This window comes from Brachypodium distachyon, chromosome 2 (assembly GCF_000005505.3).
Source record: "Brachypodium distachyon strain Bd21 chromosome 2, Brachypodium_distachyon_v3.0, whole genome shotgun sequence".
In the NCBI taxonomy this organism is placed as follows: domain Eukaryota; kingdom Viridiplantae; phylum Streptophyta; class Magnoliopsida; order Poales; family Poaceae; genus Brachypodium; species Brachypodium distachyon.
The window spans coordinates 30,685,733-30,701,683 of NC_016132.3; the positions used below are offsets into that span (position 1 = coordinate 30,685,733).

The window sequence follows — 15,951 nt, forward strand, 5'->3', positions numbered from 1 at the left end:
CATTTATCCTAAAGAACCCCTTCGGGGGTGGAAATAAATATCTTTGATTTCTTTCCAAAAAAAGGCTTAGCTAGAGCAGTTCTTTACAAAGCTAAAAGAACAGAAGAAGAAGATTCACAAAGGAGAAAGAGAATCAAATATATCTAGTGAAAGATCGCCCACCTCTGGGCGGCCGGATGAAGCTAGGTTCATCTCCTCGATTGATCTACGAGGTTGCCGCAACGAGATCTCAGCCAGCTCTTTTCCCTTTCCCATAAGGGGCCCTAGGCTGACCGTGTCACCAGCTCTCGACCGAGTCGATTGAGAGGCTACTCGACGGAGAATGTCTTCCTCAACGCCATGTGCAAGAGCAAGCGTGAAGAATAACTCAGCATCGGTCTTCGATCGATGCTGACAGTACTCCTCTACTGGGTCTTGACTTGCAGCAAAGAAGTCAATGAGGCCATTCAGCGACTCTGGCACTGACCCATCAGGAGACGTCTTCCTGATTACGGTAGTCAGAATCTTCGTCACTTGCCGGAGCTTGCCCTTGGCTTCAGCGTTGATGACTTCGATGTTTTCTAGAGCCTCATTGAAGCTCCGGCTTCTCTCTTTGAATTGAAGCTCAGCAGAGGCATCAAGGACTCCTGCAAAAGGACAGAGCAACGGTCAAATTTTACACGAGAAGGAAAAGGCATTGGGGTAAAAGATTCAAACGCTCACCAGCAACAGAGCGAGTAGCACTTTCGAGTCGTTCGATCCAAATCTTTTCCTGCTCTTTCTCCGCGGAAGTACGTGAGTCTATACGTTGCTGAAGACGACTCTTTTCAGCGGCTGCTTCCTGCAGCTCTTGGCGACATTGACCCAGCTCTGCTCGAAGTCGCTCCCGATATGCCTTCGTCTCCTCAAACTCTTCAATAAGAGTTGTCATGGAGTGGATGATCGGCTAAAAACAAATAGCAGTCTCAAGTCATTTCTTGAGCATCACTCCCACCGGGAGGCAAAATAATAGCAAAAGACAAATTTGCTCACGTGTTCACTCGACGCAGGAGTCATCGCCTAAGGAATGCTCGACTCATCTGGTCGACTTCTTCCGCTCATTTCAGAAGGATTGTCCGCTGAGGCTCTTTCGGTGTGAGCTGCCTTTTCTTTAGTCGGCTGGTCTGACCCTTTTGAGTCTTGACCAGTCGATTGAGTCTCGGGAGCCTTTTTGCCCTCGACTGAGCCACCAGTATGGCTCAGCAAGAAGTTTTTAGAAGTTTAGTTAAAATCTTTAGAATGCTAAAATAAGATTGCCAAAAGATTCACCTGGCACGGTTAAATCGTGCAAAAAGGCCAAAGCGATGAGCCGCGACTGGCCTGTCGGACTTGGTCCTCTTGAATGTGGGTACAGACACCGACGGCTCGACATTCGGGTCCCTCGAGCCTGTTGGTTGGGTCTGTACCGGCGGGTCATTATCCTCTCTGCCGCGCTTCTTTGCCAGTAGAGAAGCACTGCTTAGATCATTATCGGGTTCCTGAAATCAAAGCCACGGTCAGAAATAATTCATGCCAAAAACGGCAGGGTTTGTCAGATGCTTCGATGATCACCTTTTCCCAGGGCCTGTCGGGTCCATAGGGAGCCACTGGAGGGTCAATCTCGCATGGCTCTGACTCGCCCAAGTCAGTAAGTAGCTGAACTCGTCGACACACTTCAGTCGAACGAAATTCCACGGTACTAATGCGGGTCGGGTCACGAACCCCCCGATATGCCCACATGGGATGAGCACGAACCTGCAGAGGCTGAATTCTTCTCTGGATAAAAGCGGCGATGAGGTGAATTCTAGTCACCTTCAACTGAGGAGTCTCCATGAGAGACAGGACTCGGGCCAACAGAGTCTCGGCTTCTTCGCCCTCTGTTCCTCCCAACTTATGACTCCAGGCCGTCGTCTTCTTCACCGACGCGGTCGCGGAGAATTCGAGAAGACTGAAGCCGCGCCCTTCGGCCGGCACATCCATGACATAGAACCACCTCGATTTCCATCGAGAAGATGATTCCCTATCTCGGAGGTTGAAGAATTTGGCATCCGCCGGAGTTTGAATATCCACACATCCAATCGCGTCCTTGCCCTGGCGCTTGATGGTGAACATTCTCATCCAGAGACCCATATGGGGATTTATTCCAAGAAAGTATTCACACAGCGTCACGAAGCACGCGATGTGGAGGAAGGAGTTTGGAGAAAGATTATGAAGTTGGAGCTCGTAGGCCAAAAGCAAGCTACGAAGGAAATGGTGGACGGGGAATGCTAAACCACGAGTGATGAAATCATAATGCACCACTCGCTCTCCGTGCATGGGGCGAGGGATTACCTCCTCGCTGAGAAAACACACATGCCCCGGCCGCGGGGAAAGCAACCCTTCCTCTTGCATGCCGGCCACCCTCTCACGATCCACGGAGGACAGCGGCCAAGCTTTCGCGCTTTTCTTGTTCTTCCCCATCTCGATGGGTCGAAGGACGTGATTAACAGGGAATACGAAGGGTTTTTGGCTATGGAAGCTAAAGTCTTGGGCGCCTGAGCTCTGGGTGCGAGGAGGAAGAAGGGTTAAAACTAATTTACCCCACCTCCATTTTTATCCTTGCCTTGGCAAAAAATCCGGGACGCACGATCTCGGTCGTGACCACGTGTTCCGCATCAATCGGAATACGAAACGGCAAGGATGAAAGTAACTGCTTACTTCATGGGCACAAGAACCAATGAGATCATCATTGTGTCTTGTTTTACTACGCGAAGTGTGATCGTTTTTCCACTGACGCACGCCTACAGTTTGTCTAGCTGTCAGGCTAGGCTGTACATCCAGTCACATCGGCTGACCAAAACGGCTTTTCACCTCCAGCAGGTACGTCATCAATGACGAAGTATGACTCGAATATCATGACTCGAAATTATCTTTTATACAAGATGATGGAGTTTATCTCCTTCGAGTCTCGATTATGAATACTATGACTCTCATTTGAGTCGCAAATTAACTAGTTGTTGCTTTATACTAAAAGACTTCATATAGTCATCTATTGTTTATTTTTTACTTACAATAGTAAAAACAGGGTAATAACCCAGCCACCAGCTGCGTCACCTCAGTTGTTTATGCTCATTCGCATAACAGTAAGCCTCTTGGGTCTCGTCCAAAGAGTCTGGAGCCGCACCAGCTGCGCTGCTCTAGTAAACCACATGCTCATTGCATGAAGATAAGCCTCATGGATCACTCCATCAAGCCTGAAATCGTACCAGCTGCGTGTTTCAGTAAATCCATGCTCATTGCATGAAGATAAGACCCGAAAGTTCTCTTACGAGCCTGGGATCGTACCAGCTACGTTATTTCCAGTCAAATCCATACTCATTGTATGAAGGTAAGTCCTAAAATTAGGCCTGGATATGCATCGGCTGCATCCCTCAAGTAACAATTCTCACTTAAAGGTCGCTCCCTGCAACCATGTTTATTACATGAAGATAAGACCTGTAGGCTTCCTATAGGGCCTGGAGACGTACCAGCTGCGTATTTCCAGTTCAAGCAATCTTGACGAACGAGTCGAGTACTTAAAAACTGAAATTTGACTCTACAAGACCCCAACAGGCTAAGTCAAATTTATCCGGTCACCAGGTTCGAGCTCGGGGACTCAAATGCTGATGAAAGATAGTGTTGTATTCGCTCTAGAGCGATTAACTAGACTCGACTTCTCGAGTATCTGGGCGCATTAAGCATATATCCCTATGACTCCTACTCACCGCATTGATCCACTATCAGATCATATTGTGAAACTGTTATTTGACAGTTAAACACTAAACCATCAGCTCAGACATTCTCTGAATCAAAATACTTCTCATTCGAAGTACGAGTCGGTAAAATGCCAAAGTCTACAGCACCATGCAACTGGCTCAACGGCAGAATAAGCTCATTCTTTACGGAAAAAGTCCTTAGTCGAGTCTTCGACTCAACCAGGCACTTGGGGGCTACTGACGTGGTTATGACTAACCATGTACTCGACTCGAGTATACTCGGTACAGCCCAGCTGGGGCCCACAAGGAAGCCTACTTCGACTTCAGGAGTTTACATGCCAAATCTTGTGACTCAAGATAAGGAAGGTTAACTAGAGTATATCTTCTCATTGTAACCGACTTGGATTTTACATGAGATCTGAGTTCCTGCATATATAAAGGACCAAGAGGGGGAGCCAAGAGTACACCCCCAACTTAGATACAAGTCGCCTAGACGCACTCGATGACTCGATGCATCTAGACTCTGCGGCACCTCATTGTAATCGACTCATCAATATAGATCTGACAAGCAGGACTTAGGGGTATTACCTCATCGAGGGCCCTGAACCTGAGTAAATCGTGTCCCCTGTGTCCTTGTTAGCCGACGAGTTCGCCAACACACACTCGAAATCTTTCCTTGATACAAGTCCATCAATATGGAATTGTCGAAGTTACATCTTCGTCAACTGGGTCATCGATGTGGGCCAATTTTTTTTGGTTGGCCAAATTCTTAAAAAGATGAGGCGAAAGTTGGATATGTAATAACACAGCTCTTTTTTGTATGAAATTTGGGATAAGAATTAGCGAGAAATTAACAATTTGCATAATTCACATGAAATCCATATTATCAATTACTCCCTCCATTCCACAATACAACGTGTATAGATTTTTTTCATTTGTTCCACAATACACCTCATTTTTCTCTTGGTACCCACACCCGGCAATAACTACTCAAATCCATTTATTATTAATCCAATTTTAGTGGTCAGGCACAAGAAACGAGAGCTGTTTTGGTCCAAATGCACAAATCCATACACGTTGCATTGTGGAATGGATGGAGTACATAATATGGATTAGCGGTGAAAATTATAATTCATTTGCATTCGATATCCATTCATTGTATATGGATAAGAACTGAGTTAAATATATCATGACTCGATTTGGGCGAAAGTTGTATCTCACGTGAGAAAAAACTTAATAAAGCTATTCGACTGCTGACAAGTCGACTAAACCTGCAATGAAAAGTCAAAAGCCGTGGTTAAAAGAGTGAAAAGTAGACAAAATCGAAAGACAAAACAAGATTATTTTCTGAAGTAAGATGAATTCCGAAACCACCGGCCGGTCTTCCCTGCGCTGGCCCTGACCCTCCCCCCTGGGCGGAGCCTATCAATATCTCCCTTTCTCTTCTTTTCCTTTTTGTGCCTCCTTCTGCCGATCTCGCTGCCGACCGCCCCCTCCCCTCGCTCGTCTTCCTCCTCGCGCGAGCGCCGCCACCGCCGGTTGGTCTCACCTTCGACTCTCTCGCTCCCATCACCCCACGGACCGATTCCGCCCTTTACCTCCCCGTTTCATCTCCTTAATTTTCGCCGATTCGTAACTGATGCAAAAATCAAGGTACGGTGGCCGCCCTACCTTGCCCTGCTGGGTCCTCCGCCTGTGGATTGGCTAGGATTTCTTGTTGCCCACGAGTACCGCAGGCCGAGTTCTCAATTTCACCTATCACGGCTCACCACGCTGTAGACTGTTGTAGTGGTCGCAATTGCCCCAGTGACGCCCTCTCAAATGGATGGCATCGTACAGTAGCGAACTAAGACCTCCTTCGTTGAACATCGTCAACACTGGCTCCAACACGTTTAGCCTTCCTTGCAGAGTCATTTCCCTATAACTTCAAATGTTAGATGATCACCTTGAAGTAGATATAGAGCTGCGTGTCGGGGGCACCTATAGAACAATTGTATTGGTGAAGTTAGTCGAGGAATCATCAGAGAGGAACGCTGAGTGTATGAGCAGCATGAAGTTGTGGAGGAGCGAATGAAGGGGGCATACATGCCAAGGTCAGTCTGGAGGTGGAGGCTTCTGGCTTCCACTAGGGGAGGTAGAGCATGTGTAGGGAGTGGAGCGCAAGGATAAGCAAGATGGCCAGTCAAGCAAGCAGCAATTGTGCAGCAATGGGTGTTGGTACAGTGGCGAGCAAGGAATGGTTGTTGTTGAGCAGCAATGCTAGTAGGATGCAAGGCAAATTAGACAGTTTGTGCAGCTCTCTTGGTGGAGATTGCAAATGTCACCATTTTACAATGTCCTGTAGCTAATTTCCGGTTCCTAATTTCATGTTGAGCTATTATGTACTACTTCTGATCCAAAATAAGTGTCTTGGTTTTGAACTAGTTCTAAATTTAATTTTGAGTAGTCGGTACACAAACATTCTGTTGAAATTATCAGAAAGCCACACAAAAACCACAAATTTTTTGTTGCTGTATGTTATCTGATATGTTCCACATGTCCATTACACTAACAAGTGGGTCCTGCATGCCCGATTTGGTTTCACATGATAGGAATCGTTGACTCTGCTTTCTTAAAACATTATTGGAGAGCATGAGTACCTTTGTGAAATGCAAGCTCAGATGTGTAGGTTCTGATAATTATTTCAAAAGATGTGTATCTGTGTAATTTACTCTCTTTTTTCTGCAGGACAACCTAGAAGAGGTGTAGTGCTATCTGGCTTAACAGATTTGCTGTGTAATGCTTTCTTGATCTTCATCCATATTACATCACTGGGAAGTTCGGAGACTTGAAGCATGAGGTTAGTATTCTTAGTTCCTCCTCTGAATCAATAAAACCTATTTGCAAGATATGATGCATACTGACTTATTGATGTATGAATGGTTTACCTATTTACTTTAGACTCAGATACTACATCAGTATTTGACTGGGGTTGTTTCAATTCTTATCTCTGGACTAGCACAACAATGGAGTATTTCATAATGTTTAGACCAGCTTGTAAACAAGGGATCAAAACAAAATTTTGGAGTCTTGGAATATAAGATTCATTAGTATGAGATGGTAAACTAAGTTTTTAGAGGGAACTGATTTATTTAAACACTCCTGCATTTTTTGTAACACTTCCGAAATACAGAGGAGGGTAAGGTAAACCAAAATTACAAGTCATACCACTGATGTCGCGCCTCGCTAATGCTTTGTTAGGTTGTGATCCATCTATAGCTTGACAACTTTGATTCCAACCTGGCGGTTGACCGGTTGTCCCTTCATGATATATAATGGTCTTGAACTGCTTTGGTGGTGAAATATTAGTGGCATTGCCTGAAAGTAGAGTGTTGTTGAATGCATGATATCATGTTTGGATTCAATTAGCTTGATTTTTCTTGCATTACATTTTTGTTCTGCAGCTCTCATCGTGTTAAGTGGAATGAGGACAATCTGTATGAGATCGAATCAAACAAGCCAGTGAGGCAGAAGATAACTGAGCCCAAGACACCATATCACCCTATGATAGATGAGGATGGTGTGTATCTTGTTTCTTGTATCTCATAATATCAGACCACTGTTTTTTTAACTATATCTGACCACTGTCAGTGCTCATAATGTGTAAAAGCTGAATATACTTTTCATTGCTTGCTTTCTAGGGTCACTATCACCAACACGTCCTTTCGACAAGTGTCTAGATGAGACTGTTAACGCTGAAGCTATTTTAACTGCTTTAAATGGTGTGGCTTCTTCAAGCAAAAGTGATGCGAAGGATGATGGTTGGGCATCCTCAGATGATGATGCAGATGCCATGGAACATGAAGATGGTGGTTAGATTCTTGCTCAATTGCAATTTTGATATGGTTATTCTGCTTACAATATTGCTATCATGTTTCCTATGTTTTGTTGGAATCTATTTAAACGGGAGCAATCAAGTGGTCTTGTTTTTTCAGTGAAAATTCAAAGTTGGTTTGCCAGTGAACTGCATGTCTGCATGAATGATCAGTCTTATATGTTTCATACTTGTTCAAGATGGTCAGGACAAATCAAGAATATATATAGCTGTTACTACTGGAGATTTTTCCAGTTTGATGGTTAGTTTGTAGATTAAATCAGTTTACTTTATTTTCACAAGTTGAGTTATGCAACCCCCATTTAATGCATCAACAACCTGCAATGAAGCCCATAAGTGATTGAACTAAGAGCACTGCTATTTGTATGATGATCTTCGTACGACATGTACTATGGGCGTTGTGGGCTTAGGCTTTGATAGAGACAAATCCCGTGGAAAAAATAGATCGTAAGGTTGTAGTAATAATTTTGTCATACAGAGAGTGGTTTTCTCTGGAACTAATAGCTTTTCTTAATTTCCTTGTTTTCGATAGATCATTACTAAACTGGCAAAGTCGCATGTATATACTGATGTATTCATTCTTTTGACGCCACACAATTTGTATGCTTCATTGTCATTAGAGTGTGCAATATGCTGATACTTGTTCAGTAGACATAATCTTTGATTATCGTCTGAGTCCAGGATGTTATTTGAACATACAGTGATATATTGGTATTCATGCAGATTCAGAGGTTGACAAAGGAGCGGTGAGTTTCAAGGAGCATCGCCGTGTTCACTATGATGAATTCCGCAAGGTTAAGGAACTAATGCGCACTGGATCTCTGACTGAAGAGGAGCCTCGTTCAGATGATCGGGGTGCAAACAACAGCCAAAACAAGACTACTGGAGAAAAGGCAGCAGACAGCAAGTCGTCACCATCACCTCAAACATCGTCAGCAAAGTGAATGGTCACTAAGCTGAAGATCAACTAAGCAGAAGCATGCAGTTTGCGCCTGCTGTGTTTGTATTGTTGAATCCTTGCTTTCAGATCAGATCTGATGGTTTTCTGTACGAAAAGAACTTGTCCATCTTTATTCTGAGATGTCGCGGTGACTAAAACGCGATGGCTCAGAATTCTAGTTGAACTAGATACTTAAACGTTTTCAGTCAAGATTGGAGAGGCTATAATTTGTCTGGAACATTTCTTGTAATACTGGAACTGAGTTATGTGATGAACACTTGAGCTAATTTTCTTCGTTAGATAATGCTTCAATTATTTTGCCATGAGACTGCTCACTATAGATGTGTACACAAGCCGCCGTCGGCATGTATTGGTAGTCCCGAGCAAACAGTTAAATTGCAGGGCGGCCTCCCCCCTTCTTGCATTGTCAATCTTATTCTTAATGATGTAATCTCTGTTATTCAAAAAAAAAATGCAGGGCGGCCTGCGGGTCTTGCCCCGGCGGAATAGTTTACAGAGTAAATTACATAAAAACACCACATTACAGGCTAGGATTTCACATTGGTAACAGTATATGTTTTTGTTACTAAAAGCCACCATATTTACTTAACTGCTGGCTTGCTAGCATCTAAGCACGAAACGGAAAGGGTGGGCCCACCTGTCAGGTATAGCCGGCACACTGACGTGGAAGGTTTCTCCCAACTCAACCTAACTCCCAACAGGTACGAGGAAGAAGAAGGGCTGAAGGGCACAGCCTGAAGCCGTCGCCCATGCCCATCTCCTCCAACCATGGCGAGCTCACAGCGCCTCCTCAGCCTTGCCTGCAACAGCAAGACCACGCCGGCCATCCTCCTCCCCGCCTCCGGCCCTATCCCCCTGCTTCCACCCAACAACCCTGCTGCGCCTCCTTGGCCTCGCCTGCAAGAGCACGAGCAGCGCGCCGCCCGCCTTCTTCCTCGCCTTCGGCCGTGCGCCGCCGAGCTCGCCTGATGTGGGTCAGGGGGTGCCCGATCTTTCGATGAGATTGTTAACTCTCGATTTGGCTAGAAGATGACGTTAATGATCCGACTACGGCCTAGGAGGCAGCGCCTTAGCAATCGATACACCAACTCCAGAGAGTTATTGATCACGCGGGGGCACGATCAACCTGACCACGAAGGTCTTTGTTCCTGCAAGCAATCGAAGAACAAGCAAGAACAAGATAAATAGCAGATGCAATCTGAAATTGCGAGTATACTATATCAAACCAATGTCTCAACGAGACGATAAATTGGGGTTCCGAAAGCGGTAAAACAGGTGGTCTAACGGCCACACGCGATTACACGAAGTAGTAGCGATGTCTAACTTTTAACTAAACAAAACCCAAGTCTCCATAGGGGGGCTCATGGGGTATATAAAGGAGGGGAGAGAGATTTTCGTCCATCTTGAGTAAGGAGGCCGAAATCCAACTCTATCTCTAGCTTTCCTAACAAACTACAACTCTTTAGGAAAGAGAAAAACAGATCCGTCAGCTTGTTTTGTCTGCCACGGTCAGCAGGCGTCGAATCTCCTTGTGGGGCCAGATCCGTTGGAAAGGTCTTGTAATTACCTTTCCAACAAGTACTTGTTTGCTTGATTTGGACTCTGGATGCGGCCTGGGTGACTAAAACAAATTCGGGTCTCCTGACAGCTCGGACCCGAATCGGATTTAATTTTAATTCGTGATATCTTTCTCTAGCAAGCTCCAAATCATGTGCCGTTTGATTTGTTGGAAGGTAGACTTGATAGTCTTCACCTTGCCTCACCCGCTGCATGCTATCGCACCTCATTTTCACTTTGGACTTGTAGAGTTCAATAAGATGCCTGCCTAATAAGATCATACAAAATAGTAGCTCTGCCTCTTTGCAAGTAATATATTGAAAAAATTTAATAATTGATTTCACCTGATTATATTTTTATTGAATACTCCAACAATTAAGGTTCTAATGGTCGTATCCATGGTGGCCATGTCCATATCATCCTCCCTTTCTTGACAGGAAAGCCGTCCTCGGCGTCGTTTGTGCTGAAAAGAGTCTGAGAAAGTAGACAAAGTGTGTGCATGGTATATGTATATGTCATCCATCTTTATACATTTTCTTTCTTGCACAATTAATGTTTGATAACAAAATCTCATGAGATAATTAGTAAAACAATCGTGATAAATAACATTCCAGCAAGAAGATTGACAATATTATTGCATTTATAAGTGAAACGATTTTTTGTATTTGGTTTGCCACCACTCACCATTACACCATCCCAACATTGGAGAATAATAATGAATAGTATCCAAATTAGTACTACAATATGCTGGAATTTAGAGCAAATCAAAGCACTAGTATTCAAACAATCATGTAAATAACTGTTTGGCAAATAATCAACACACATATTGGAGGTCATATCAAAATGATTAAGCATAGGCAAAAATTTATTTTCTCTTAAATAAAGCAAGTTATCACAAGCAATGCAAATCTGATGCACCAAAAATTTATTGTTCACATCATGTTCTCCAATTAATTGAATAGTGTATCCATGAGCACCAGCAAAAGATTTTGAAGTTGTTAACTCGGAAACTTTCTCCATTGCATGTGACAAATATATAGGTCTATCAAGTGAAATATAACACAAAGAATTAATAGGTGGATCCTTATCAATCATCCCATGTGTAATTAACTCGACACAACCTAAACCAAATTTATCTATCTCACATGTTTCTCCAAAAACATTAGTCATTTTCTCACATGATTCATTCTGATCAATATCAAAATTAGTATGTGCACTCAAATCATTAGAAGAATTAATTTCAGCAGTAGGTGCACTCGAATCTGCATGTACGTCAATAATTTCACATGGTACAGAAAATTCAACAAGTATCTCATTTATTTCATCACATGTCATATTTAGTTCAGCAACACAATCATCTTTATCATTACCTTGTAGGCTCAACACGTTTGTAGTACACCTTCTCTCCAATTTTCTCCCCGCTTCATGAGCAAGATTAAGCAAACACAATAGAGAGTCGTATTTTCCGTATTCAATTATGTAAGAAATATCAAAGTTAAGCCCACAATAAAATCTATCCATTTTTCTTTGTTCGGTTTCTTCTAAACCAGACCGCAATGTTATAACTTGAAACTCATAGTAGTAATCATCAACAGATTTATCATCTTGTGTCAAACGTCGTAGCTATGAGCGCAAGTTATTAACATAATTAAAAGGAACATATTTTTCTCTCATGAGTTTCTTCATATCAACCCAAGTGTGGGGAATTTTCTTTTCTCTAACTATCTCATTCCACCAAGATAAAACAGCAAAAGTAAATTTACTACTAGCAATTTGAACCTTGCGACTATCAAGTACATGGAAGCAAGTGAATTGTTCAGTTAAATCTATCTCCCAATGTTTCAGCATCATTTTTCCTCTCAAAGAAAGGTACACACAATTTAATTGTATTAGAAAGATTGTTTCGTACCGTTGCCGTGGCATTGTCAACAAGAGATGTGGAGGATGGCCGTGGTGAAAAGCACTCATCGCTGTCACAGGATAGCATCGGTCTAGTTCCCATGCTTCGTGTAAGTCCTGTCATGGATAGTAGAAAACAAGAAACAAATCACACGAATATGTTCCTATCAACTAATAGGATGTGGCTACAAGTCGCTCAACTCTCAACCTAAAAATCAAATTCTTACAAGTTCTTACCATGCAAAACAGGAACGTGATGGCCAGCGGCGTAACCAAGCCCTCCAAAAATTGAATGTATCGATGCCTCGGTAACAAACCAACTTAAGTGTAGAATCTGTGGAGCTTGGAGGCTTTTGTGAGTAGCAAGGATAAGCAAATAATCAAATCGGCAATGCAAAGTTGAAAAAATGCTCAATAATGCTAGTCCTAACTTGCTGGAGTCGATAAGAACGAATTACAGAAATAATCTAAGCCTACATACTGAAGAAGGTAGGAATAGATAGATCAAAAGATGGCAAAACAAGTAAACCTGACCACGAGAGGCTTTGTTCCTGCAAGCAATCGAAGAACAAGCAAGAACAAGATAAATAGCAGATGCAATCTGAAATTGCAAGTATACTATATATCAAACCAATGTCTCAACGAGAGGATAAATTGGGATTCCGAAAGCGGTAAAACAGGTGGTCTAACGGCCACACGCGATTACACGAAGTAGTAGCGATGGCTAACTTTTAACTAAACAAAACCCAAGTCTTCATAGGGAGGCTCATGGGGTATATAAAGGAGAGGGAGGGAGATTTTCGTCCACCTTGAGTAAGGAGGCCGAAATCCAACTCTATCTCTAACTTTCCTAACAAACTACAACTCTTTAGGAAAGAGAAAAACAGATCCGTCAGCTTGTTTTGTCCGCCACGGTCAGCAGGCGTCGAATCTCCTTGTGGGGCCGGATCATTGGAAAGGTCTTGTAATTACCTTTCCAACAAGTACTTGTTTGCTTGATTTGGACTCCGGATGCGGCCTGGGTGACTAAAACAAATTCGGGTCTACTGACAGCTCGGACCCGAATCGGATTTAATTTTAATTCGTGATATCTTTCTCTAGCAAGCTCCGAATCATGTACCGTTTAATTTATTTGAAGGTAGATTTGATAGGCTTCACCTTACGTCACCCGCTGCATGCTATCGCACCTTATTTTCACTTTAGAGTTGTAGAGTTCAATAAAATGTCTACGTAATAAGATCATACAAAATAGTAGCTCTACCTCTTTGCATGTAATATATTGAACAAATCTAATAATTGATTTTATCTAATTATAATTGTCATTGAATACTCAAGCAATTAAGTTTTAGTATCATCGCCCCGCCGTCCCCGCGCCTTGCCGAGCACGTAGCCAAGTCTCGAAGATGGCCCAACGCCAAGACGCGCCCCTGCTGGCCGCCGCGCGTGCTGCTCGCCCGCGCCGCTCGCCGCTCTCCGCGCACTGCCGCTCGCGCTGCTCCTGCTGCTCGCCCGCGCTGCCGTTCGCGCTGCTCCCCGTCGCCGCGCGCGCTGCTGCTCACCCGGGCCGCGACGTGCTGCTCCCCGTCGCGGTGCTGCCCGCCCGGGCCGCTACGCGCTGCTCCCCGTCGCGGTGCGGCTCGCCCGGGCCGCGGCGCGCCGCCCTTCGCGCTGCTGCTCGCCCGGGCCGCGACGGGCTGCTCCCCGTCGCGCCGCTGCACGCCCGGGCCGCGACGCGCTGCTCCCCGTCGCGGTGCTGCTCGCCCGGGCCGCGACGCCCCGCCCTTCGCGCTGCTCCCCGTCGCGCCGCCGCTCGCGCTGCTCGCCGTGCGCCGCTGCAGGCCATGCGGCTCTCTACGGCCATGGGCATGGCTTCGCCGCCGCCCCGTGAGAGAGAGCCATCGGCCTTCAGCTTCTATATCGGGTGGCACAACAATGGCCGCTGGCTGCTGCTGCTTCTTGATCCGGAACAGAGAGAGGAAGAAGAGAGGGTTGCGTCCACGCTGGAGCGCCTCACTGGACAACAGTGGGTCACGACGGTTAGAAACATGTTTATTTGCTAGCGAAACTAAATTCGGTGATTTTTAGTCGGTCGTCAAAACGTAAACCGGTACCCATGTGAAACCCTAATCGCTAATGTGGTGGTTTTCTATAATTTATTCTAGTCTACTGGCCACGTCTTTGTCAGAACTGCTGGTAAGTTAGATTAGATATATCATGTGGGAACGGGTTTTTAGAGTTTATTGCAGGACTTTTTTTTTCCGAGGAACACAGTACAAACGCCGCTCACAACAGGCGCGTACATTCACCCCAATGAAAGCACACACCGCCCTCTGAGCATCTCTGAAAAATAGAGCCGGCCGATCTTGAGAGATTGACGAAATCACCGCAGACATCTCGCTGTTGACGGGTACGTCACCTACCACTGAAAGAATAGCGCCGGTTAAATCCTGAAATAATTCAGAGAAATGTGACACCCACGTCAAGTCTGGGATTTGAACCTGGGTGAGCTGGTTCCACCACAAGGAACCAGACCACATGAGTTAGGCTCAGTTCACTACTGCAGGACTTTTTACTGGCCAGGCCAATATAATGGGTTTGTTTGACACAATTTTTCACGCAAAATCCGTAAACATTTACTGGCCGAACCATACAAGGAGACTCCAATGTATATTTCACAACTAGGCCATAAGCTGGGTCCCAGCACATATGCTATAGCAAACAAGAAACTCCACAATATTTAAGACCCAATTTTGAGTTCAAAATGGAAACCATCTCTTACAACTTTTAGAGATAGGATCCACATGTCATAGAGTAGTACAAAACTAATCTATTATATTTTATTTGCGTAAGACCTAACCATAGTGCTATGGGTGGCTCTTAAGGAAAAATCCTTACGACCCACTCCCACAATGTATAAGATCCAGAGTTAAGGTGTAAAAGAGTCCTTAAGACCCAGTTTTTGCATACATTGGAGACATCCTAATGGATCTTTCGGAAAGCATTGATAACCCAACACATCTTTTATCACCTGTTTCTCATAGTAAAGAGTCACGAATGATGTATTAGAGCCATGACGGCGAGGTTCTCCACTGTCAACAGCCATAAAGCTTCGGTCTAACGCCATGGATGGAACCCTCCTCCTTCGGGGCGGGTCATGCTTAATGTGGACGCCTCTTTTGATTGGGACTTTCTGTTGGGCTCCATGGGCGCCGTGATCAGGAACGACAACGGCCAGTTTGTTGCCGCGGCAGGAAAAAGCATATCTTCCTACCCGGATGTACATGTTGCGAAAGCCATTGCTCTTCGTTTGGGCTTGGAGCTTGCTTTGACCTAGGGCTGCAACAGAATCATCATGAACGCAGACAATGCGGAGGTAATCCAGACCATGAAGGATGGAGTCCCGTCGGCGACACTTGCTGCTGCACTATATGACGATTGCTCGGGCCTTGTCATGGACTTCTCCAGAATCGAGTTCATCCACTGCCCTGGCGGTGGCACACACGATTGCAACAGAATCAAAAGCCGTTCCTTGGAAAATCTGGATGGATGCTCATCCTCTTTTTATTGTAAATCTCCTTGCTAATGATGTAAACCCTATCAAAAATCAATAAAATGTGCCTTTACAGTTCAAAAAAGAGTCACGAATGAACGTGTTCCTCCCATGGTAATAGCCTTTCTCTCACCTATGTGTTTGGATTCCAAATCCTAAATTGCATCTTTCATGAAGAGCGCGGAGAAGGGCAAAAGTGCAGTGGTCTTAGTCCTTTAGGATGGAATTCGTATATTCCGGCATTCTTATGCAATGTTGTCATCTAACATTGCTCAACACAGACCATTCATCTTGACAATACCGGTCATGAACTCGCCTACATATTAAAAATATATCTAATTTTTTTGTAAAAAGATATACCCTTCGTCTCATATTAATT

At 44.5% G+C, this 15,951-nt stretch overlaps 2 protein-coding genes across 6 annotated transcripts; both read left to right on the forward strand.

Annotated features, from left to right (window-relative positions):
* Positions 1 to 5,107: 5,107 nt before the first annotated feature.
* On the forward strand, positions 5,108 to 8,857 carry LOC100828389 (protein phosphatase inhibitor 2). Of its 5 annotated transcripts, none has more exons than XM_014898095.2 (6): positions 5,108 to 5,384; positions 6,459 to 6,570; positions 7,175 to 7,290; positions 7,412 to 7,582; positions 7,706 to 7,846; positions 8,329 to 8,857. In XM_014898095.2, exons 2-6 carry the CDS (start codon positions 6,566 to 6,568, stop codon positions 8,547 to 8,549), a joined length of 654 nt encoding a protein of 217 aa, XP_014753581.1. In that variant the 5' UTR covers positions 5,108 to 5,384; positions 6,459 to 6,565; the 3' UTR covers positions 8,550 to 8,857. The 5 variants fall into 5 exon arrangements, with proteins under 5 accessions (XP_014753581.1, XP_014753580.1, XP_014753582.1 ...); XM_014898094.2 differs by having other exon boundaries at positions 5,109 to 5,269; XM_014898096.2 differs by having other exon boundaries at positions 5,109 to 5,269; positions 7,412 to 7,579.
* Positions 8,858 to 13,425: 4,568 nt separating this feature from the next.
* On the forward strand, positions 13,426 to 14,082 carry LOC104583198 (60S ribosomal protein L22-like). Its single transcript, XM_010234987.1, has one exon. The coding sequence runs from the start codon at positions 13,426 to 13,428 to the stop codon at positions 14,080 to 14,082; it is 657 nt and encodes a 218-aa protein (XP_010233289.1).
* Positions 14,083 to 15,951: the final 1,869 nt, after the last annotated feature.

What these genes read in the sequence shown, in the direction of transcription:
- LOC100828389 (XM_014898095.2), top strand. An exon ending in CCCTATGATAGATGAGGATG is followed by an intron (nt 7,291 to 7,411) that starts GTGTGTATCTTG and finishes CTTGCTTTCTAG; the next exon opens with GGTCACTATCACCAACACGT. An exon ending in CATGGAACATGAAGATGGTG is followed by an intron (nt 7,583 to 7,705) that starts GTTAGATTCTTG and finishes TTGTTTTTTCAG; the next exon opens with TGAAAATTCAAAGTTGGTTT.
- LOC104583198 (XM_010234987.1), top strand. Translation starts at nt 13,426, where the DNA reads ATGGCCCAACGCCAAGACGCGCCCCTGCTGGCCGCCGCGCGTGCTGCT.